General features: G+C 39.3%; 1 protein-coding gene across 4 annotated transcripts in view; it reads left to right on the top strand.

The window, feature by feature from the left end:
* TM2D3 (TM2 domain containing 3) overlaps positions 1-25,755 on the top strand; it is a 113,492-nt gene that overhangs the window by 11,228 nt on the left and 76,509 nt on the right. For 2 of the 4 annotated variants that reach the window (XM_059912276.1, XM_059912275.1), the window contains one exon: positions 305-1,075. The exons of the other annotated variants lie outside the window; for them this stretch is intronic. In XM_059912276.1, coding sequence (XP_059768259.1) covers positions 305-470 — 166 coding nt within the window. In that variant the 3' untranslated portion in view covers positions 471-1,075. Of the gene's footprint in view, positions 1-304; positions 1,076-25,755 lie in introns of those variants that run through there. 4 annotated transcript variants of the gene reach the window in all.

The following is a 25,755-nucleotide window of genomic DNA, read 5'->3' as shown; positions in this document are numbered from 1 at the left end:
CACTTTGCTCTCCTGGATGTGCCATTTCAAGGTTAAAAAAGCAACAAGCTTGATTTTCTTGAAAAGAGAAACATTAGATTTCATTACAGCTAAAAATTGTGTTTACTTTTGACAATTAAACGGTCTTGTTGCCCATGATTTTTTAGCGTTGTACATTTGTGAGATAGTCAGTGTGTCCTGATTAAGGGACCTTAATTTGATTTGAGGCCCTTTCCCACATGTGAGTTAGCGGTTACTGAGGCACAGTAATGCAGGCGCAGTCGGGGGGGCCGTTGATGGACTCCAGGCCTGTTTGCTGTTGCAGCATCACCCTTGGTGGGTTTGGAGCGGACCGCTTCTACCTGGGCCAGTGGCGAGAAGGCCTCGGCAAGCTCTTCAGCTTCGGGGGCCTGGGAATATGGACGCTGCTCGACGTCCTGCTCATTGGAGTCGGCTACGTGGGACCAGCGGATGGCTCTTTGTACATTTAGCTGCAGTTGCGCGCTTCAGAGAGGAGCAGTGCTTAGAAAACGGCCTCTTCCCTGTAGGAGTCCATGTGCCGTGAATGGTGTATGTGTATGTTTTTAATGTACAGCATCTGTACTCTGCCTGCCTTGATGAAGGTAAAATAAAAAACACTGAACTATGTTTATCTGGAATTCGTTTTTATTTGCCTGAAGCCTATTTTTTTTTTCTGTGAAAAAATTTAAACTTACTTAAACTAGAAGAGCAACCTGTGCAGCGACTGAAAATCTGTTCAATTCGTAGACTTGAGTTTTATATTGCTTACCTCAAACTGTGTCACATGTATCTCCAGCCTGAGTGTCATCTGCCGTAAAAAGCTTTTCAGCTATAATTGCAGGAAGTGGGAAGTGTTACTCTTTATTATTCTTTAGCTAAATAAAATTATCTACCTGAATTTCAGTCATCTCTGAGTTTTGCAGTGTAATGTCTATGTAGTCTGGTCTTCATATATGACTGTTTGAAGTAAACTGCAGAAATTTTGTGTCTGGTTCCTGTGATTGGAATTTTGTTAGTAATATAAAATGTTGCAAGAGTACTGGAAAATTAATAAAACTACAAGTTACTTTAAAAATTTTGCAGACTTCTTCCTGTTATGTTTTTTATATTAAAATATAATCTTGAATAATCCTAGCAACTTTTATTATTGAGAAGTAAAATGTTTATTTTTCAGGGCATTACTCCGTTCTAATAGATATATTCATAATTGGCTGGCTCATTAACACACAGTGGAAGTGTTAAAAAATGTGTTGGTGTGATAAATGGTTTTGAGTCTTTGTAAGATCTGTTGTAGACCTTTTCTTGGAAAGAAAAACATTTATTAATCCAAAAATATTTTTAATTAACTTTTTAAAATTCAAGTATAGTTGATTTACAGTGTTTCAGACTGATTCAGTTATGTTTATATGTGTATATATATATACACATATATGTATGTGTATTTTTTCATATTCTTTTCCATTGTAGGTTATAAGATATTGAATATAGTTTGCTGTGCTATACAGTAGGTCCTTGTTGGTTATCTCTTTTATATATAGTAGTGTGTGTATGTTCGTCCCAAATTCCCAATTTATCTCTCCCCACCTTTCTGCTTTGGTAACCATAAGTTTGTTTTCTATGTCTGTGAGTCTATTTGTTTTGTAAATAAGTTCGTTTGTATGATTTTTTTAGATTCCACATATAAGTGATATCGTATGATGTTTGTCTTTCTCTGTCTGACTTACTTCACTTAGAATGATAATCTCTAGGTCCATCCATGTTGCTGCAAATGGCATTATTTCATTTTTTTATGGCTGAGTAATATTCCATTGGATATATGTACCACATCTTCTTTATCCATTCCTCCATCAACTGACACTTAGCTATTGTAAATAGTGCTGCTATGAACTTGGCTATTGTATATAGTGCTGCTGTGAACATTGAGGTACATGTATCTTTCCAAATCAGGGTTTTCATCTTTCTGGTTATATGCCCAGGAGTGGGATTGCTGGATCATATGGTAACTCTATCTTTAGTTTTTTAAGGATGCTTCATACCATACTGTTCTCCATAGTGGCTGCACCAATTTATATTCCCACCAACAGTGCAAGAGGGTTCTCTTTTCTCCACACCCTCTCCAGCATTTATTATTTGTAGACTTTTTGATGATAGCCATTCTGACTGGTGTGAGGTGATACGTCATTGTAGTTTTCATTTGCATTTCTCTAATAATTAGTGATGTTGAGAATCTTTTTATGTGCCTGTTGGCCATCTGTATGTCTTCTTTGGAGAAATGGCTATTTAGGACTTCGGCCCATTTTTTTGATTGGGTTGTTTGATTTTTTGATATTGAACTGTATAAGCTGTTCGTATGTTCTGGAAAATATATACCTTGTTGGTTGCATCCTTTACAAATATTTTCTCCCAGTCCGTAGGTTGCCTTTTGGTTTTGTTTATGGTTTCCTTTGCTGTGCAAAAGCTTTTAAGTTTAATTAGGTCCCTTTTGTTTATTTTTGCTTTTGCTTTCATTACTTTAGGAGTAATTCCAAAAAAATATTGCTACAATTTATGTCAAAGAGTGTTCTGCCTATGTTTTCCTCTAGGAGTTTTATAGTATCTGATCTTACATTTAGGTCTTTAATCCATTTTGAGTTTATTTTTTGTGTATGGTGTTGGAGAATGTTCTGATTTCATTCTTTTACATGTAGCTGTCCAGTTTTCCCAGGACCACTTATTGAAGAGACTGTCTTTTTTTTTCATTGTATATTTTTGCCTCCTTTGTTGTAGATTAACTGACCATAAATGCAGGGGTTTATTTCTGGGCTTTCTATCCTGTTCCATTGATCTATGTGTCTGTTTTTGTGTTCAGTATCATACTGTTTTAATGACTGTAGCTTTGTAGCAAGTCAGGGAGCGTGATTCCTCCAGCTCCATTCTTCTTTCTTAAGATTGTTTTGGCTACTTGTTCTAGTTCTGTGAAAAATGCCATTGGTAATTTGACAGGGATTTCATTGAATGTATAGATTGCCTTGGGTAGTATAGTCATTTCAACAGTATTGATTCTGACAATCCAAGAACATGGTATATCTTTTCATCTGTTTGTGTGGTCTTCCATTTCTTTCATCAGCATCTTACAGTTTTCAGAGTATGGGTCTTTTGCCTCCTTAGGTAGGTTTATTCCTAGGTATTTTATTCTTTTTGATGTGATGATAAGTGGGATTGTTTCCTGAATTTCTCTTTCTGATATTTCATTGTTAGTGTATGGAAATGCAGCAGATTTCTGTGTATTAATTTTGTATCCTGCATCTTTACCAAACTTATTGATGAGCTCTAGTAGTTTTCTGGTAGCATCTTTAGAATTTTCTGTATATAGATCATGTCATCTGCAAACAGTGACAGTTTTCCTTCTTTTCCGATTTGGAATCCTTTTATTTCTTCTTCTTCTCTGATTACTGTGGCGAGAACTTCCAAAACTATGTTGAATAAAAGTAGTGAGAGTGGACATCCTTGTCTTGTTCCTGATCTTAGAGGGAATGCTTTCAGTTTTTCACCATTGAGAATGATGTTAGCTGTGTGTTTGTCATATATGGTCTTTATCATGTTGAGGTATGTTCCCTCTATGCCCACTTTCTGGTGAGTTATTACCATAAATGGATGTTGAATTTTGTCAGAAGCTTTTTTGCATCTATTGAGATGATCATATGTTTTTTATTCTTCAGTTTGTTAATAGGGTGTATCACGTTGACTGATTTGTGGGTATTGAAAAATCCTTGCATCTGAGGGATGAATCCCACTTGATATGTTGTATCATGCTTTTTAATATGTTGTTGAATTCTTTTTGCTAGTATTTCATTGAGGATTTTTGCGTCTATGTTCATCAGTGATACCGGCCTGTAATTTTTTGTGTGTGCATGTTATCTTTGGTTTTGGTATCAGGGTGATGTTGGCCTCATATAATGTGTTTGGCCGCGTTCCTTCCTCTGCAATTTTTTGGAATAGTTTCAGAAGGATAGGTGTTAACTCTTCTCTAAATGTTTGGTAGAATTCACCTGTGAAGCCATCTAGTCCTGGTCTTTTGTTTGTTGGGAGTTTTTAAATCACAGATTCAATTTCAGTACTCGTGATTGGTCTGTTCATATTTTCTATTTCTTCCTGGTTCAGTCTTGGGAGGTTGTACCTTTCTAAGAATTTGTTCATTACTTCTAGGTTGTCCATTTTATTGACATACAGTTGTTTGTAGTAGTCTCTCATGATCCTTTGTATTTCTGTGGTGTCAGTTGTAACTTTTCTCCTTTTTTGTTTTTGATTTTATTAATGTGGGCCCTCTCCCTTTTTTCTTGATGAGTCTAGCTAAAGGTTCATCAATTTTGTTTCTCTTTTCAAAGAAGCAGCTTTTAGTTTTGTTGATCTTTTCTATTTTTTTTTAATCTGTATTTCATTTATTTCTGCTCTGATCTTTATGATTTCTTTTACTAAGTTTGGGTTTTGTTTTTCTTTCTCTAGTTGCTTTAGGTGTAAGGTTAGGTTGTTTACTTGAGATTTTTCTTGTTTCCTGAGGTAAGCTGGTAACACTATAAACTTCCCTGTTAGAACTGCTTTTGCCGCATCTCATAGGTTTTGGATTATTGTGGTTTCCTTTTTGTGTGTCCCTAGGTATTTTTTGATTTCCTCTTTGATTTCTTCAGTGATCCACTGGTTGTTTAGTAGCATATTGTTTAGCTTCCACGTGTTTGTGTTTTTTGCAAGTTTTTTCTTGTGGTTGAGTTCTAGCCTCATAGCGTTGTGGTCGGAAAAGATGGCTGATACTCAATTTTCTTGAATTTACCGAGGCTTGCTTTGTGACTCAGTATATGATCTATCCTGGAGAATGTTCCATGTGCAGTTGAAAAGAATGTGTATTCTCTTGGTTTTTGGTGGAGTGCTCTATAAATATCAGTTAAGTCCATCTGGTCTAATGTGTCATTTGAGGCCTGTGTTTCCTTATTGATTTTCTGTCTGGATGATCTGTCCATTGATGAAAGTGGGGTGTTAAAGTCCCCCACTATTATAATGTTACTGTCAGTTTCTCCCTTCATGGCTGTTAGCATTTGCTTTATTGAGGTGCTCCTGTGTTGGTTGTATATATACTTACAATTGTTATATCTTCTTTTTGGATTGATCCCTTGATCATTATGTAGTGTCCTTCTTTGTCTCTTGTAACAGTCTTTATTTTAAAGTCTATTTTGTCTGATAGGAGTATTGCTACTCCAGCATTCTTGTGATTTCCATTTGCATGGAATAGCTTTTTCCATCCCCTCACTTTCAGTCTGTATGTGTCTCTAGGTCTGAAGTGGTTCTCTTGTAGACAGCATATATACGGGTCTTGTTTCTGTATCCATTCAGTCTATTTCTTTTGGTTGGAACATTTAGTCCCTTTACATTTAAGGTTATTATTGATATGTATTTTATTTTCATTAATTGTTTTGGATTTGTAGGTCTTTTTGAGTTTTAATAACAATTTCCCTAGACACATTTACAAATTTTTAACATTTTCCCCTTAAAATTGGGTATCTGAGTGTTACTTTTTAAACATCTGTGTCAGTAGCCAGCAGACTTAACCAGGCCATCAGATCTTTAGCTATAAAATATTTTTTGAGAATATGTCCATAAATCTCAGGTGACAAAAACATGTTTCTTCACCAGAATAAATTACAGTTTACCTGAAAAAGGAACTGAATTATTTGGTGCAATAACTTGCCCTTTAGGAATCAAGAATCTTGTCTGTGCAGGTGTGTGTTGGTCTGGTTGAGTAGCAGTTCCAGCTCTGGCCACTAGGTGGGGCATCCCCATTACCGTTGCTTTCCCATCATATTCCCAGAAACAGCCAGTCTTGACTTGTTTTTTCCCCCGGGAGCCTGAGCCTGGGCACAGAGCAGGGCTGCACTTCCAGGTGGGCAGCCCAGTTTGCACGGGACTTTCTTTTCTAAAGACAGCACACTTTCTTACCCGACATGGGTACATGAGACTCTTGGCTGAGCTGGTATTTCTTTAGAGGAGGACCTGTTCCTGCCAGGAAGCAGCCCCTTTGCTAATTATAATAAAGATTTCCCCAGAATCCCCTCAGTAGTCGGCTCCACGTAGAAGAGGATCTCCACTGCTGTGCTCCCACACAAGGAGGAGCGGGGGAGTGATGGGAATTGCTTGCTGGCTGTTCCTGGTGTTCATGGGAGAGGTATGTATCTTGACCGTTGACCATCTGTATGCTTTATGGCCTGAGTTAAACAACGAAACTCCAGCATTTGAAAGGCGAAAGCTGAAATGATTGTGAATCCACAAGAGGAGATGGATGAACTTGTTCCTAAATCCTAAGGAAGTTTTTATATGGTGATAGTCTTTGGAACCTAAAGGATGTAAGCAAATGGGGATTCTTCCTATCAAGGATTTGATGGAGCTGATGGCCTCAGAGAGCTAGCAGGAAGATGAAGAGATTCCCAAATTTATGAGTGAGGAACTCACATGTGTCCCTAAAAGGAGGTGTAACAGAACTACATGTTCAAAGGGCACCAGAGAGGGTGGATGTAATCTCTAGCCAATTCCATGAGCCTCTGCTGGCAGCAAACTGTCTTGTTTGGGTCTGACCTTTAGGCTCTATTCCCGTGTGCTGGGAGCTCAGATCAGAGGCTGTGAGATGGGGAAGCTTGTCACAGGCTGGGAACCGTATTAGTCACCAACCTCTGTTGACGGTTCTCTGGAAATTGAGAATTTATCACTGCCGCATGCTGTGTGTCATTACTTTGTCTTATGAATGGCTGCCTTGCTTTGTCAGCATTCTTCTTCCACTTGCCCCAGTAACTCCTGGTGGGCAGGTGCTGTGTTATTTATTTCTCCCCCGTCGTCCCCAGCACAGTGTTGTGCACACAGTGGCCCTCATATTTGCTGAGTGAGTTAATGCCATGGGTGTCTTGCAGGTACTGAAGCACCTGAGTGGGATTCTGGGCCCTGGCAGTTGAGGTGGCTGCAGGGTGGTAATATACAGAAATTGGCTCTAACTAAATATTGGCCGTAGCACCACGTGGATCCGATTCCTGCAGATTGCTGGGGAGCAACTGGTTTATGGTGCTTATAAAAAGAGATTTTTAAAAGGTTTTATGCTTCAGGATTTAAAAATGTAAAATTGTCTTCTCTGTGCCACACAACTTTGTTTCCCTATACTTTTTAAATACTTTGTGCCAGAATTGAATTTATTTTTGGCACATCATCAAGTAAGGAATTTGCAAGTGATTCTAATTCATCCCGTAAGCAATGAGTGGAAAACAGCTCTCCTTTTCAAATACATCAGGAGAGCTTAAAAATGCAGGCGGATTCCTTCACTCACGCTCTCAAGCTTCCCCTCTGTCCAGGCCATAGCGTGTGAAGTGTCACAAGGATATTAGAGGGTTTGCAACTTGGTATAAATTCTTGGATTTAAAGTATTGAAATTATCTTCTATAAACATGCTTTTATGTGAAATGAAGCCTTGATTGAGACACTTGGGCGTCATTTACTAAGAGGCTCCAGGAGAGCAGGACTCTGGTTCTCTGCTGTACCCCAGCTGTGAGAGCCCACAGTAGGTAGGCACACAGTAGGTGCACAGTGACTATTTGTTCGATGAATGAATAATGGGGAATCTCCTGGAGTAAGCTAAAGACCTAAATGTATTGCTAAGAGTTTCTGGGTAGAGTGGAGAGAGCAGCTGGGTCACAACATCTCCCTTTTCAAACACTCAGTGACATGAACACAGTAGTTAAACTGGAGCCTCCTTACCACAAAGAACAAGCAAACGAATAAGCCCAGCAGCAAACAAGGAAAAAGGCAACCAAATAAAAATCATCTAAAAATGACAAGAGAAGAAAAAAGATTATTGCTCAGGTGTGCCAGGCTACTCCTGCAAATGGTCTTGGTGAGTCAGCAAAATCCAGGAACTCTGACTCACAAGAGTGACTAGTTGGGAGAAGAGGGATATCCTTATCTTTTCCTGTTACTTCAGGGGGTGGGGTGTGTGAAAAGGGCTGTTGAGGAGAAACTGATGAGAGGACTGACTCTGATGGAAGTGGGGGTTTCATGCTGAGCCAGAGAACGGATCCAGAGCCCAGGATGGCCCCCAGGGGTCATGACATCACCTCCTACCCAGGGGACAGGAAACGTTGCTGGGGACACTTGGAAACCTTAGTGAAGAGGCCGGAGACCAGATATTCTAGCAAAAATAGTCTCAGTTGAGCTCTTCCCTGCCTTGCCTCTGGCTATCACGCTCCCGAACATTCAGTAGGATGCAAAATAACAGCTTTCAAACTGCTCAGAGAGAAAAAATAAATAGGGTAATTTGCTCACCCAATATCATGAAGTTGCCCACATAAGAGAACACAATAAAAAGAAATGACATTGCTTCACACCCACCAGAATGACTAACAGGAAAGAGAGACAATAACAAGAATTAGGATATGGAAATATTGGAACCCTCATACACTGCTGGTGGGAATGGAAAATGATGCAGCCACTTTGGAAAACAGTGGCAGTTCTTAAAAGTTTTCAAACATAGAGTTACTGTTTTTGACTCAGCAATTCTAGATATATGCCCAAGAAAAATGAAAATATATGTACACACAGAAACTTGTTCATAGCAACAATATCCATAATAGTCAAAAGTGGAAACAAGCCAAATATCCATCAACTGATGCGTTAACAAAATGTGGTCTATCAATACAATATAACAGTATTTGGTCATAAAAAGGAAGTATTGATACATGCTAAAACATGGATAAACCTCAAAAACTTGATGCTAAGTGAAAAAGTCAGGTATATTTTAGGCTGGTGAACTTTATGGTATGTAAATTATCTCAGTAAAGCTCAACAATTGGCACAGCAACTGTGTATACTATTGCAGGGGGAATGGAAGAACACAGAAGAAATAGAGGAAGGAACATAGGCTTCAAAAAAAGAGGAAGAGCCCATCTTGAAGAAAACATGACCCAGGAAATAGAAGAAAAGCCCCTGCAAATTTTTTGTGCTATAGAGCACGTAAGTGTATTCCTTTGTTCAGCAAATAGATGCTGTGGTGCTAGTATATGACATGCACCATTCTGGGCATTGGAGATAGAGCAGGGAGCAAGTTCTTCCTGTCCCAGAGCTTCCATTCTTGGATATAAATGTGTAAGTACAAGGCAATTGATTCCATTGGACCTCTTCTGTCATGGAAGGGATATTGATTCATCCTCATGGAATAGACACATACTCTGGATGTGGATTTGTCTCCCTAGCCTTGTTTACTGCTTCACACAAGATTGCTTCTGCTCAAAGAACTCATTTCACAGCAAAACACATGGGGCACCAAGTGTGAGGTCATGCTCAGAAAGGGAAAAATGGCCCCAGTAATAGCCAGGCTGTGATTTTTAACCTCTAAATATAAAAAATGCTCAGAATACAAGCCATACTCCTCCCTACCGCTTTTTCTCCCCCCAGGTTCTTAAGGTGGAAGCTTGGGTCATTGATTTGAGACACTTGTCTTTTTCTAATACAAGTATTTAATGCTATAAATTTCCCTCTAAACTTGTGTACATCTCATGAATTCCATTGTGTACAATTAAAAATATTTTATAATTCTTCTTTCAACTTCCTCTTTGACCCAAGGATTATTTTTAAATGTACTGTTTAGCTTCCAAATATTTGGGAATTTTCAAGATATATTTTTGTAATTAGTTTCTAGTTGAATTTCATTGTGGTCAGAGAATAAAATTTGTATTCTAATTTAAAAAAACTTGTTGGTTTGCTTTATGGCTCAAAATATAGTCTGTCATGCTGAATATCATGTGTACTTGAAAAAAGTGTGTACTGTTCCAGGTAATGTGTTTTATAAATGTCAATTAGATCAAGTTGGTTGGTAGTATTTTTCAGCATTTTTATATATTTACAAATATTCTATCCACTTGTTCTGTCAATTAGTGACAGAAGAGTGTTGTAGTCTCCAACTATAATGATGGGTTTGTATTTCTCATTTCAGTTCTATCAATTTTTGCTTATATATTCTAATACTTTGCTGTTACATATATGCATTTAGGATTGTGATAACTTTATAGGTGTCATAAAATATGCATAACACAAAATTTACCATTTTAACCACTTTAAGTGTACAGTTCAGTGGCATTAAGTACATTCACATTGTTGTGCAACTCTCACCACAATCCAGAACTTTTGCGTCTTCCCAAAATGAAATTCTGTGCCCATTAAACAGCTCCTTATTCTCCCCCTTCCCTGCCAAACACCATTCTATCCTCATGTAATATGGAGCATACAGTATTTGTCATTTTGTGACTTACCATTATGTCTTCAAAGTTCATCCATGTTGTAACATGTGTCAGAATTCATTCCTTTTTAAGGCTGTATAATATTCCGTTGTTTGTCCAGTCATCTGTTGATGGAAATTTGGGTTGTTTATGCCTTTTGGCTATTGTGAATAATGCTGCTGTGAACACTAGTATACAGACATCTGTTTGAATCCCTGTTTGAATTATTTTGGATATATGCCCAGAAGTGGGATTGTTGGATCATATGGTAGTTCTGTGTTTAATTTTTGAGGAATGTGTGATGTTTTCTTGATGAATTGACCCCTTTATTATCATGCAATGTTCCTCTTTATCCCTGGTAATATTCTTTGTTTTGAAGTCTACTTTTCTGATATTAATATAGCCACTATTATACTAATGTTATACTATTTATTATTAGTGTTTGCTTAGTATATCTTCTTCCATCCTTTTACTTTTATAACATATCCATGTCTTTATATTTAATTGAATTCCTTCTAGATGCATATGTTGGGTTTTGATTTTTCATCTAATCTGACAATCTCTGCCTTTTAATTGGGGATTTTAGACCATTTACATTTAATATCACTAGTGATAGAATTGGATTTAAGTCTACCAGTTTGTTTGTTGTTTACATTTGTTCCATCTGTTCCTTGTCTTCTTTTTCATATTTTCCTGCCTGCTTTTGGATTAGTTGAATTAAAAAAAATTATTTTCAGCCATTTTTCCCCAAATATTTTTTTCAGATTCATACTCTTTCTCCTCTTTCTCTGAGACTCCAGTGATACAAATGTTAGATTTTTTGGTTATTGTCCCACAGGTTCCTGAGACACTGTTCTTCTTTTTTTTTTTTTAAGTCTATTTTCTCTCTGTTGTTCAGATTGGAAATTTCTATTGATTGGTCTTTGTGTTCACTGATTCTTTCCTCTACCATCTCCAATTTACTGTTGAGCCTGTCCAGAGAGTTTTTAATTTCAATTATCATATTTTTTAGTTATATAATTTCCCTTTCGTTCTTTTTTTATATCTTATATTTATTTGTTGTAATCTTCCTATTCTTTATTTAAGAGTGTACATAATTGCTTATTGAAGCATTTTTATCATGGCTGCTTTAAATCCTTGTCAGGTTAATTCCAACCTCCAAGTAATCTCAGTGTTGGTGCCTTTTGATTATCTTTTCTCATTCAGGTTGTGATTGCCCCAGTTCTTGGTGTGGCAAGTAAATTTGTACCCTGGGCATTTCTGGTATGGTGTTGCGAGACCTGTTTGATCTTTTTCCTGTTTAAATCCTTTATCTTTCTGGGTGTAGTGTGCAGGTCCAGCTCAGGGTGCATGCAAAGCTTCCTGTGGGGCTTTTTTGTCTCCTCCCTGACAGTGGAGCGTTGGCTCATTGCCTTGTTGCAGGTGGATGTAACCTAATCCCAGGACCCCTTGTAGGACAAGCTGCTGTGATACGAACTACCTGTAGAGGGCCATGTGGCAGGGAGCAGTGGGCAGCCTGTAGGAGCTGAGGGCCTCAGTCCTATAACTGCAAGGAATTGAATTCTTCCAACAACCATGTGCGTTTGGAAGAAGGCCCCAAGATCCAGAAAGGAGCACAGCCCCACTGGCACTTGATTGCAGCCTGGTGAGGGCCTGAAACAGAGAATCCAGCTAAGCCACCCCAGACTCCTGATCCACGTGTGTTGTTTTAAACTATCCACATTTACAGCCACAGAAAACTGACACGCCCTTTCTGCTCTTTCTCATTCCTCATGTTCCAGGTTTCCTTCCATTGTCATTTCCTTTCTGTTTGAAGAACTTCCTTTAGCATTTTTTTTTCTTCAGTAGAGCAGGTCTGCTGACAAAAAATTTCTTAGGTTTCCTTCATCTGAGAATTTCACCTTCATCCCTGAAACAGTTTTGCTGAATATAGAATTCTGGGTGACAGCTTTTTTCTCTCACACTTGAAAAATGCTTCCTTCTGGCATTCATGATTTTTAATGAGAAACATGCTGTCATAGGAATAGTTTTACTGTTCACATCAGGTAGCACATCATTTTTTTCTGGTGGCTTTCAAGATTTTTCCTTTGTCTTTAGTTTTCAGAAATTTAATTATGATGTATCCAGGCATGGATTTCTTTGGGTTTATCCTGTTTAGGGTTTGCTTCTTCAAATTTGGTAAGATTTCAGTCATTATTTCTTTAAATATTTTTTCAGCATTACACTCATTCTTCTCTCCCGCTGGGTCTCTGATGACATGAATGTTAGATTATTTTGTTATTGTCCCACATGTTTCTGAGATTCTATTCATTTTCAAAATCTATTCTCCCTCTGTTGAAATCAGATAATTTCAATTTTTCTGTCTTCAGGTTCATTGATTCTTTCTGATGTTGTATCCCCCTGCTGTTCAGCCCATTCATTGAGTTTTTAAATTTCACTTATTTTTCATTTCTCAAGTTTTTATTGGTTCTTCTTAAGTCTTTTTATTTGCCTAGAGTTTCTGTTTTTTCTCTTTTCTCAGTGTTAGTGTCTGTTTGGGAACATTTTTATGAGAGCTTCTATAAAATTCTCATCAGGTGATTATAGCATCTGTATCATCTTGATGTTGACGTCTGCTGATTGTTTTTTCCCATTTGAGTTGAGATTTTCCAGGTCTCAGTATGATGAGTAATTGTGGAATGTGCCAGGACAAATTGTGAGTTTATGAGATTCTGGTTTGCATTTCAATCTGCTTTTAGCAGGCGCTCAGCCTGTTTAGGTTCCAAGTGCATGGCCTGGCACACTTCTGTGGGCCATGCTTCAGACGCCAGTGTGGTTTGCAGTGCTGTCCTGCCCAGCCATGTGCTGCCCAGAGGCCAGCCTGAAACGAGAGCAGCATTTGACCTTGAGTTCAGTTCTCCAGTCTTCTGATGTGTTCATTCTGGTTGGTCATGCATGGGCTGCTTAGGGGTCTTCCCAGGACTTCATGCACAGATTTAAGTATCCCTGTCTCCTGCTCTGTTCTCTCTGTAATCCTCACCCCCTCTGATAGGGGGGGAGCAGGTGCTGCCTCCTTGTTCCTGTTTGCTTAGTGCACGTGGGGCTGTCACAGTCTCTGCAGCTGATGTGCTACTTGGTGGGGAGGAGACTACTTGTGTGCTGGCGTTTGCTTAGTGCAGAGCCGAAATGGTAATGGGGACCCCTCCACAGTGTGTGCAGTGCGGGGGGTATGGAGTGGGAGCTGCGCCTCTGCTCATATTAGTGTGGGACAGAATGGTCGACAGGGTTCACCCCAGAGTCTGCCCACAGTCCCATTGTGCTATTGGAAAGCAGGGGTGGTCACAGGGCTCCCCCTCAGTCTCCACGGCCCTACCCCACTGGGGAGGGGGGCCTCCTGGTCAGCGTAGGGCAGGGATGGTCACAGGGCTCTGCCTGCTATCCCTGTGGCTACAGTGTTGGGTAGGGGTGGGGGATGGAGTAGCTTTTTTGAGGTTTCATCTGGAGTAGAGTGGGTTCCATCCTGCAGGGCTGCCCTTTATCGAGGCTTTGGGCCAGAGAGAAGAGGCTTTCCTTGGAGCTTGTTGGTCTGTGCTTGCTGGCATTTCTGGGTTGTGGACCCCTCCAGCTCTCGGGCGAGAATCTGTAGGAGGAATGCCCTGCCTGCTTGGTCTTCAAATCAAGGTCCCTGCCGCCCACCTTCTCTTCTGCACCCCTCAGAGTCTTCTGCCAGCTGCTCTGTGTATCTGTGGAGAGTTTTGTTTGCAAACAGTATGAGGAATAGGGTGAAATGTGTATTTTGTCTGGAATTCACAGAAGCTGTGGATTATCTTTCATTGTGACTTAAAGTAAGAAAAGTCTTCTGTAGTTAACGTCCATTTTTGCCACTTCTGGTGGCCCACATTTCTTTGTTGACTGATTTTCTCTCTGTCGTCATATCCATGTAATAAAGAGTAAGTCTCCATTTTTGATGTTGGGCTATCTCCAGCTTTCAAGCCCCACTCCTTTCTTCCCTTTTGGCTCCACATCTGGGGAAAAGCCAGTAAGATAATGATGAGAAGACCTGGTTACTCGCTCCAGAAGTGCCAGCAGGAAGTTCACAGTGTGTGAGCCCCAGCCCGAGGGCCTGAGCCCTTTCCTCAGCCCAGCGTCACTGGCCCTGCACTGCTCTTGCCATTTGGCCTGGCTGGCTGGCCCCTGCCCTCCTCTCCTCAGGAAAGCTCACGGGTAATAAATCTTCCCATATCTTCTTGGTGCCCGTGGCCTTACGAGTCTCAACATCTCAGCTCTCCCACCTCCGTGGGGTGACCGTCAGACACTCCTTCTGCCCCAAGGACTCTGTTAACATTTCTTGTAATGCATGTCTGCTGTCAGTGAATTCTATAAGATGTTGTTTGTTTGAAAATGTCATTGTTTTCCCACAATTTTTGACAGATATTTGCACTGAGTGTAGAACTCTGAGTTGACGGGTTTTCCTTTCAGCCACTGTGTTGTCTTTGCCCTGCACAGTTTCTGATCAGAAGTGTCCTGTAACTCTTATCTTTGCTCCTCTGTGTGTAATGTTCCCTCTTTCCTCCGGCTGCCTTCAAGCTTTTCTTTCTGTTTTCTTTAAAACAGTTTTTTTCCTCCAGTTTTATTGAGATATAATAGACATACAGCACTGTATAAGTTTAAGGTATATGGAATAATGATTTGACCTACACACACACCATGAAATGATGACCACTGTAAGTGTGGTGAACATCCATCATCTCATATAAATACAAAATAAAAGAAAAAGATAAAAATTTTTCTTGTGATTGACGACTCAGGATTTACTCTCCTAGCAACTTTCGTTTATAACGTAAGCAGCGTTACTTCTAGTCATCACATTGTAAAGCTTTTTTTCTTCTCATCTTTCAGCAGGTAGACCATGATGTGTATAGGTGTATGTGGGCCTTTTTCTGGTTGGTGTTGAGTTTTCTTTTTCTTTTCTTTTTTTTTGGTATTTATTCCTTTTAGAGTCCTCTGTATTCTTAGAGCTGTGGTTTAATGTTTATCCTTATTTTTGGAAAATTCTTGACTGTGACCTTCTTCAAATAGTTCTTCTCTTCAAATTCTCCCTCTTCTTCTGTCACTCCAGTTACGTGTATGTTCGACCATCTGGCGGTTCCTACAGGCCTGGAGTGCTCTGATTTGCTTTCACCACATTATTATCCTTGTGTTTCAGTTCACTTAATTTCTATTGACCCATGCTCAAGCTGGTTGATTTTTCCAAAGTGATATTCATTCTACTCGTGTGCCTGTCACAAGAATTTTCCATTTCTGACATCATATAGTTTATTTCTAGCATTTCTGTTTTACTCTTTCTTATAGTTTTTATCTCTCTGGTGAAATTTCCCTACAGTTTCAATTATCTGGGTCATCAAATCTATTTCCATTGATTGCTTTATCTCTAGATTGTTTTCTCTTACTTATTTTTTATTTTTTTGAAACTAATTTTTTTGATTGTATGCTAGACCTCATGTGTACAAGGACAGTACAGACAGAGGTAAACTGTATTCACACCTGTGCTAGCATGCCTCTTCGGTCTGGGTTTTAGTGTGTGACGTTGAGTCAATTTAGTTAGGGGTTGAGCTGGATTTAGGTTTTGTTGTTTCATTGCTACTGTCAGTGCAGCTAAGGCTTCTACTTTCTCTAAATGTGGATGCTTTTCCCTTGTGCTTACGGGGGTGCTGAGGTTCCAGGTGGTTTTTCTCAGTGATTCTGATGCTTCCTTCACCTGTAGATGTTCCTGCATTTCTGTGCGACCGAGGAGAGCTCTTGCCTCTCCTTCAGGGATAGAGGGCCACTACTTGTTTCTCAGCACGAAGTTTACGGTGAGAGGGGGATTCCTCTGATGTCTTGGTCCAGCTCATTCTTAGATCCTAAATCTCAGTGTGGTGCTTCCTGCCCCTCTTTCCCATGGCAACCCAAATCTGCCTTGTATCTGTGTTGATTCTGGACAGGAGTTTCCTGCTCCTCCTCCCTCTGCCTGGTATTGATCTAAGGTCCTGGGCCCTAAATGGTTTCTTGTCTTTCCTCAGAAGTAGGACATTTTACTCCTGCAGTAGTAATGGGTTTTTCCCTGTGTCCTTGGGGCAAGAGGTTTCTAACTTCTCTCCCAGAGGCAGATGGGTTTTGCCTCTCTGTCTTCGAAAGCAATGGATTTTTACCTGTGCCCTGTGGGTAGGAGGCTTTGGTGCCCTTCCCTCAGTTCATAGGAGGGATGGATCCGGGAAAGGGGTGGGTCCGTGCCCATCCTTCCCCGGCTCCTGCCCTGCTCCTAGTATTTCCCTTGCGAGCACTCTTGCTGGATGACTCAGCTGTTCCAAACATACACGCAAGCCCACACTTGGCCTTTAAAGATTTGCTAACGTTTTAGCTGAGATCTCCACCCCCCAAGGCAGCCCCGTGTTTCTCCTGGTCTTCGCATAAGGGAACAGGTAGCAGCCGTGTTTCCCCTGGAGGCTCTGCCCCTCCTTTGGAAATCACTGTATTTGGTTGCCACGCAACCTCACATCTCTAATAGATTCAAGAAAGATGATAATTTTTGTAGACCTCCAGATTTTTCTCATTCTCATTCTCTACTTCCTACATGGAAGCAGAAATTAGATGTTTTAAATCAAAATTACAAACTTGCCTTCATTTATCTGCATTTATCAAGAACATTGCATGAATTTTTTTCCAATTATAAAATGACTTTCAAAGAGTTTCCCAGCCATATTTAGAAGCTAAAAGCTGTGAATGATCTGCTTTTCTTCTTATTTTGTAACCTAGTAACCAACATTATTAATGAATATCAAAGTTAAGTTTTTTTCCCTTTGAAAAAATTTGAGTCAACATATAGAAGGTTAACTTTTTTCTCTTTTCTTTGGAAATTCTGGAGTTACAGGCAGACCTCATTTTATTGTGCTTTGCTTTAGTGCACTTTGCAGTTACTGCATTTTTTAATAAATTGGAGGTTTCTGGCAACCCTGCGTCATCAGATGATGGTGAGCATTTTTTTAGCAATGAAGTATTTTTAATTAAGGTATGTACATTGTTTTTTTAGACATACTGCTATTGCACACTTAAGAGACTACAGTAGAGGGTAAACATAACTTTTATATGCACTGGGAAATCAAATAATCATGTGACTCGCTTTATTGCGATATTTGCTTCATTGCGGTGGTCTGAAATTGAACCTGCAATATCTCTGAGGTCGGTTGTATGCCGACATCTTCTTTTAAATTTATATAAACTGTCTGTAACCAATTAGGACAGTATCTCCTGTGGACTGTAATACACCTTATGATCTGATTTATTTTTCCTTTGTGTTAGGTCTGTTTATCTGGGCTGGTCAGTTCTGCAATGTGGACATAATGACAGAACATTTTTGTGATTATTTAATGTGCCAGCTTCTGTGGGTGTGTAACTAATCACTTCAGAGCTTAGTGACATAAAACAACCACTTACTTTAACAGGTACTGTGGATTGGAAATTTGGGCAAGGCACAGCAGAACGGTTTGTCTGTCCTGTCTGCCAGTGGGACTCAAGAGTGGGGACCAGAGCCACCTGGGGGCTTGTTCTCACACTTGGTGGGTCCTCTCCACAAGTCCCTCCGGGTGGTCTCTGGGGGTCTTTCCTACAGCGTGGAGGTTGGCCACATGGACCTGGGTTCCCTGTCCTGACCTGGCTCTGAAGCCATCAGCATCATGTCCACCACAGTCCACTCACTGAGTCAGTGATGGGCCCCTCAACATCTGGGGAACAGACATAAATGCAGCTCTTAATAGGGGAGTGGGAAGGTTCAGGAGAAAAGCATGTAAAACTAAAATATTTTGGTGGACATTTTTAGAAAATATAATCTCCTGCAATTCATTTCCAAAGTCGTTCAAGAGATGAGGGAAAAGGGAAGGGAAAGAAGTTGTGTGGGAGCTGGCTGCGGTGACCCTGGAGCCCCTTCAGAGCACCTCAGAATTCGCTAGTTCCTGGTTCGTTGTGGCTAGGAGGGGACAATTTCTAGTTATTCCTTTGTCTGCAATATTGAGAAGCGTCTCTGTTAGTAGACTTTCCACTTTGTGTTTTTAAGCACTGGTTAGCCGTGTCCCTTTTAGGGCCATGCCGATTAGCTTTCCTCATCTACAGCTTTGCATCTCCTAGCCCTTCCACAGGTGGATGGTTGGAGGAGGCCGGAGAGCCTACATATTGACCCCCTTCACCCATTTCCCCCACCCTCCAACCCCCCCTCCCCTCTAGCAACCACCATTATGTTCTTTGTATCTATGAGTTTTATTTTGTTTGTTCATTTATTTTGTTTTTTAGATTCCACATGTAAGTGAAATCACACAGTATTTTCTTTTTCTCATTTAGTGTAATTCTCTTGAGGTCCATCAATATTGTTGCAAGTGGCAAGATTCCTTTCTTTTTTCTGGCTGGGTACTATATTCCATTGCATATATATACCACATCTTTAGTCATTCATCCATCAGTGAACCCTTAGATTTGCATATCTTGGCTATTGTAAAAAATGCTGCAATAAACGGGTAGAAGTATCTTTTTGAACTAGTATTTTCATTTTATTTAGATAAATACCTACTAGTGGAATTGCTTGATCATATGGTAGTTCTATCTTTAATATTTGAGGAACCTCCATACTGTTCTCCATAGTGGCTGCCCAATTTACATTCCCACTGACAGTGCACAAGGGTTCCCTTTTCTCTGCATCCTCACCAACACTTGTTATTTCTTGTCTTTTGTATGATGGCCTTTCTGACAGGTGGCAGGTGATATCTCATTGTGGTTTGTTGTTTGTTTGTTTTTTTTTTTTTGGTAGAGATAGAATTGAATCTGTAGATCACTTTGAATAGTATTGACATCTTTTTTTTTTAACATCTTTATTGGAGTGTAATTGCTTTTCAGTGGTGTGTTAGTTTCTGCTTTATAACAAAGTGAATCAGCTATACATATACATATATCCCCATATCTCCTCCCTCTTAACGTCTCCCTCCCACCCTCCCTATCCCACCCCTCTAGGTGGTCACGAAGCACCGAGCTGATCTCCCTGTGCTATGTGGCTGCTTCCCACTAGCTATCTATTTTGCATTTGGTAGTATATATAAGTCCATGCCATTCTCTCACTTCGTCCCAGCTTATCCTTCCCCCTCCCCATGTCCTCAAGTCCATTCTCTACGTCTATGTCTTTATTCCTGTCCTGCCCCTAGGTTCTTCAGAACCATTTTTTTTTTAGATTCCATATATATGTATTAGCATATAGTATTTGTTTTTCTCTTTCTGACTTACTTCACTCTGTATGACAGACTCTAGGTCCATCCACCTCACTACAAATAACTCAATTTCATTTCCTTTTATGGCTGAGTAATACTCCATTGTGTATATGTGCCACATCTTTATCCATTCATCTGTCTATGGACACTTAGGTTGCTTCTATGTCCTGGCTATTGTAAATAGAGCTGCAGTGAACATTGTGGTACATGACTCTTTTTGAATTATGGTTTTCTCAGGGTATATGCCCAGTAGTGGGATTGCTGGGTCGTATGGTAGTTCTACTTCTAGTTTTTTAAGGAACCTCCATACTGTTCTCCATAGTGGCTGTATCAATTTACATTCCCACCAACAGTGCAAGAGGGTTCCCTTTTCTCCACACCCTCTCCAGCATTTATTGTTTGTAGATTTTTTGATGATGGCCATTCTGACTGGTGTGAGGTGATACCTCATTGTAGTTTTGATTTACATTTCTCTAATGATTAATGATGTTGAGCATCCTTTCATGTGTTTGTTTGCACTCTGTATATCTTCTTTGGAGAAATGTCTGTTTAGGTCTTCTGCCTATTTTTGGATTGGGTTGTTTGTTTTTTTGATATTGAGCTGCATGAGCTGCTTGTAAATTTTGGAGATTAATCCTTTGTCTGTTGCTTCATTTGCCAATATTTTCTCCCATTCTGAGGGTTGTCTTTTCGTCTTGTTTATGGTTTCCTTTGCTGTGCAAAAGCTTTTAAGTTTCATTGGGTCCCATTTGTTTATTTTTGTTTTTATTTCCATTTCTCTAGGAGGTGGGTCAAAAAGGATCTTGCTGTGATTTATGTCATAGACTGTTCTGCCTATGTTTTCCTCTAAGAGTTTTATAGTGTCTGGCCTTACATTTAGGTCTTTAATCCATTTTGAGTTTATTTTTGTGTATGGTGTATGGAGTGTTCTAATTTCATTCTTTTACATGTAGCTGTCCAGTTTTCCCAGCACCACTTATTGAAGAGGCTGTCTTTTCTCCATTGTATATTCTTGCCTCCTTCATCAAAAATAAGGTGACCATATGTGCGTGTGTTTATCTCTGGGCTTTCTATCCTGTTCCATTGATCTATATTTCTGTTTTTGTGCCAGTACCATACTGTCTTGATTACTGTAGCTTTGTAGTATAGTCTGAAGTCATTGTGGTTTTAATTTGCATTTCCCTGATGATTAGTGATGTTGAGCATCTTTTCATGTGCCTGTTGGACATCTGTATGTCTTCTTTGGAAAAATATCTATTCAGATCCTCTGCCCATTTTTTAGATGGATTATTTGTTGTTTGGCTGTTGAGGTGTTTGAGTTCTTTAATTATTTTGGATAGTAACCCCATATCAGATACATGATTTACAAATATTTTTCCCATTGTGTAGGTTGCCTTTTTTATTTTGTCGATGGTTTCTTTTGCTGTACAGAAGCTTTTTAGTTCAATGTAGTTCCATTTGTTTATTTTTGCTTTTGTTGCCTTTGCTTTTAGAGTCAGATCCAAAAAAATAATTGCCAAGACAGATATCAGGAGCTTATTGCCTATGTTTTCTTCTAGGAGTTTTATAGTTTCAAGTCTTACATTCAAGTCTTTAATCCATTTTGAGTTAATTTTTGTGAATGGTGTAAGATTTTTCATTCTTTTGTATGTGGCTGTCCAGTTTTCCCAGCATCATTTATTGAAGAAACTGTCCTTTCCCCATTGTGTATTCTTGCCTGCTTTGTTGTAAATTCATTGATCATATATGTGTGGGTTTATTTCTGGGACATCTATTTGGTTGCATTGATTTATGTGTCTGTTTTTATGCCAGTACCATACTGTTGTGATTATATAGCTTTGTAATGTGGTTTGAAATCAGGGAGTGATTTCAGCTTTGTCCTTTCTCAAGATTGCTCTGGCTGTTTGGGTTCTTTTGTGGTCCATACAAATTTTAGGAATGTTCTGTTTCTGTGAAAAATGCCATTGGAATTTTGACAGGGATTGCAGTAAATCTATAGAATGCTTCAGGTAATATGGACATTCTAATCCATGATAATCCATGAGCACAGAATATCTTTTTATTTATTTGTGTCTTCCCCAGTTTCTTTCATCGATGTCTTGTAGTTTTCAGTGTACAGGTCTTTCATCTCCTTGGTTAAATTTATTCCTAGGCATTTTATTCTCTCTGATGCTTTGTAAATTGGATAGTTTTCTTAATTTGCCTTTCTGATAGTTTGTTATTAGTATATAGAAACACAACAGCTTTTTGTATATTGATTTTCTACCCTGTGACTTTACTGAATTCATTTTATTAGTTCTAACGGATTTTTGGTGGAGTCTTTCAGGTTTTCTATATATAAAATCATGTTGTCTGCTAATAGTGACAGTTTTACCTCCTCCTTTCCAGTTTGGATGCCTTTTATTTCTTTTTCTTGACTAATTACTCTGGCTAGGCTTTCCAATACTTTGTTGAATAAAGTGGTAAGAGTGGGCATCCTTATCTTATTCCTGATCTTAGTTGAAAAACTTTCAGCTTTTCACCATTGAGTATGATGTTAGGTGTCATATATGGCTAGTCATATATGACTTTTATTATGGAGATATACATTCTGTCTATACACTTTGTTGAGAGTGTTTATCATAAATGGATGTTAAATTTTGTCACATGCTTTTTCTGTATCTTTTGAGATGATCATATGATTTTTATCCATCATTTTGTCAGTGTGGTGTATCATATTGATTTGTGGATGTTGAACCATCCTTGCATCCCTGGGATAAATCCCCCTTGACTTTGATGTATGATCTTTTAAATGTATTGTTGAATTCAGTTTGCTAATATTTAATTGAGGATTTTTGTATGTATGTTCATCAGGGATATTGGCATGTAATTTTCTTTTTGCGGTATCTTTTTCTAGTTTTCATATCAGGATAATGCTGGCCTTGTAAACTGAGTTTGGATGTGTTTCCTTCTCTTCAATTTTCTGGAAAGTTTTGAGAAGAATAGGTATTAAGTCTTCTTTAAATGTTTGGTAGACTTAAGCAGTGAAGCCTCTGGTCCTGGGCTTTTTTTGGTTGTTGTTGAGAGGTTTTTGATTACTGATTCCATATCCCTATTAGTAATTGGTCTATTCAGATTTAGTTCATGATTCAGTCTTGGACGATTATATGTTTCTAGGAATTTTTCCATTTGTTCTCAGTTGTCCAACTTGTTGCTGTACAATTTTTTTTAAAGGCTTGAGAGCTGACATTTATTTTTTATTATTTAAAAAATTATTTATTTATTTGGTTGTGCCGGGTCTTAGTTGTGGCAGGTGGACTCCTTAGTTGTGGCTTGCAGTCTCCTTAGTTGCAGCTTGTCGACTCCTTAGTTGGAGCACATGGGCTCCTTAGTTGTGGCATGTGAACTCTTAGTTGCAGCATGCATGTGGGATCTAGTTCCCTGATCAGGGATTGAACCTGGGCCCCCTGCATTGGGAGCTTGGAGTCTTAACCACTGCACCACCAGGGAAGTCCAGTAGCTCTATAATTGTTCATAGTAACCTCTTATGATCCTTTGTATTTCTGTGGTATCAGTTATAACATCTCTTTCATTTCTGATTTTATTTATTGATTCCTCTTTTTTTCTTGGTGAGTTTAGCTAAAGGTTTGTCAGTTTTGTTTATCTTTTCAAAGAACCAGTTTTATTGATCTTTTCTGTGTCTTTTTAGTCTCTATTTATTTCCACTCTGATCTTTGTTATTTCCTTTCTTCTACTAACTTTGGGATTTGTTTTTTCTTTTTCTAGTTCCTTTAGGTGTAAAGCGAGATTGTTTGAGATATCTTGTTTAGTTCATTTAGTCTAATGTGTCATTTAAAGCCAGTGTTTCCTTATTGATTTTGTCTGGATGACCTGTCCATTATGTAAGTGGGGAAGTCTCTTACTATTATTGTGTGGCTGTCAATTTCTCTCTTTAGTTCTGTTAATATTTGCTCTGTATATTTAGGTGCTCCTATGTCGGGCACATAAATATTTACAAATTTTGTATCCTCTTGTTGGACTGACCACTTTACCATTATGTAATGCCCTTTGTCTTCTATTACAGTCTTTGTTTTAAAGTATTTTATCAGATATAAGTATAGGTTCCAGTCTATTTTAAATTGATAGCAGCTTAAATTTGAACACATTCTAAAACTTCCCTACCCACTACATTTTATGTTTTTGATGTCACATTTTATGTTTTTTTAATTTTGTGTATTCCTTAACTAATTATTATAGTTATGGTCATTTTTACTACTGTTGTCTTTTCACCTTCCTGCTAGCTTTATAAGTGATCAATTCACTACGTTTTCTATATATTTACCTTTACCAGTGATATTTATACTTTCATATGTTTTTGTTACTATTTAGTGCCCTTTCTTTTAAGCTTAAAGAAGTCCCTTTAACATTTATTGTAAGGCTGATTTAGTGGTGATGAACTAATTTAGCTTTTGCTTTTTTGGAAATTCTTTCTCTCTCTTAGTTCTGTTCCTTCCTTTCTTTCTTTCTTTCTTTCTATCCATCTATTTATTTATTTATGGCTGCGTTGGGTTGTCATTGCTGCGCGCAGACTTTCTCTAGTTGTGGCGAGGGGGGCTACTCTTTGATGTAGTGCGTGGGCTTCTCACTGTGGTGGCTTCTCCTGTTGCGCAGCATGGTCTCTAGGCGTGCGGGCTTCAGTAGTTGTGGCACATGGGCTCAGTATTTGTGGCTCGCAGGCTCCAGAGCGCAGGCTCAGTAGTTGTGGCACATGGGCTTAGTTGCTCCATGGCATGTGGGATCTTCCCAGACCAGGGCTCGAACCCGTGTCCCCTGCATTGGCAGGCGGATTCTTAACCACTGCACCACCAGGGAAGTCTCTCTCTCTCTTAATTCTGAGTAATAACCTTGCTAAGTAGAATATTCTTAGTTGGAAGTTTCTTCCTTTGAACACTTTAAATATATCATGCACTCCCTTCTGCCCTGTAAAGTTTCTACTGAAAAATATGCTGATAGTCTTATGCAGATTCCCTTATAGGTAACAAGTCGTTTTCCTCTTGCTGCATTTAAGTTTCTCTCTTTATCTTTAACTTTTGACATTTTAATTATAACGTGTCCTGGTGTGGATCTCTTTGGCTTCATCTTCTTTGGAGCTCTCTGGGATTCCTGGACCTGGATGTCTCTTTCCTTCCCCAAGTTAGGGAAGCTTTCAGCCATTATTTCTTTCTTTTTTTAAAAAATAAATTTATTTATTTATTTATTTTTGGCTGCATTGGGTCCTCGTTGCTGCATGTGGGCTTTCTTTAGTTGCAGTGAGTGGAGGCTACTCTTTGTTGCGGTGCGCAGGCTTCTCAGCACAGTGGCTTCTCTTGTTGTGGAGCACGGGCTCTAGGCACACGGGCTTCAGTAGTTGTGGCACGCAGGCTCAGTAGTTGGGACTCACAGGCTTTGTTGCTCTGTGACATGTGGGATCTTCCTGGACCAGGGATCGAACCTGTGTCCCCTGCATTGGCAGGTGGATTCTTAATAGTTTTTTTTGTTTGTTTGTTTGTTTACAATTATTTATTTATTTATTTTTAGCTATGTTGGGTCTTTGTTTCTGTGCGAGGGCTTTCTCTAGTTGCGGCAAGCGGGGGCCACTCTTCATTGCGGTATGCGGGCCTCTCACTATTGCAACCTCTCTTGTTGCGGAGAACAGGCTCCAGACGCGCAGGCTCAGTAATTGTGGCTCATGGGCCTAGTTGCTCCGCGGCATGTGGGATCTTCCTGGACCAGGGCTCGAACCCGTGTCCCCTGCATTGGCAGGCAGATTCTCAACCACTGCGCCACCACGGAAGCCCTGGCAGGTGGATTCTTAACCACTGCACCACCAGGGAAGTCCCGCCATTATTTCTTAAAATAAGTTTTCTGTCCCTTTCTCCTCTCCTTCTGGGACGCCTGTAATTTGAATGTCATCTGCTTGATGTTGTCCCACAGGTCCCTTAAACTATCTTCCCTTTTTTAAAATTACTTTTTCTTTTTGCTTTTCTGTTTGGGTGAGTTCCACTGCCCTGTCTTCCTGCTCACAGAGCCTTTCTTTGCTTCATCTAGTCTCTGTTGAACCCCTCTAATGTATTTTTTAGTTAAGTTATTGTGTTCTTTGGCTTTGTGACTTCTGCCTGGTACTTTCTTATAATTTCTATCTCTTTGTTGAAGTTCTCACTGTGTTCATCCATTGTTTTTTTAAGTTTGGTAAGAATATT

Source organism: Balaenoptera ricei, chromosome 2 (assembly GCF_028023285.1).
Source record: "Balaenoptera ricei isolate mBalRic1 chromosome 2, mBalRic1.hap2, whole genome shotgun sequence".
Lineage (NCBI taxonomy): Eukaryota > Metazoa > Chordata > Mammalia > Artiodactyla > Balaenopteridae > Balaenoptera > Balaenoptera ricei.
Note: the sequence above shows the minus strand (reverse complement) of the source record. Positions and strands in the feature narration are given on the sequence as shown.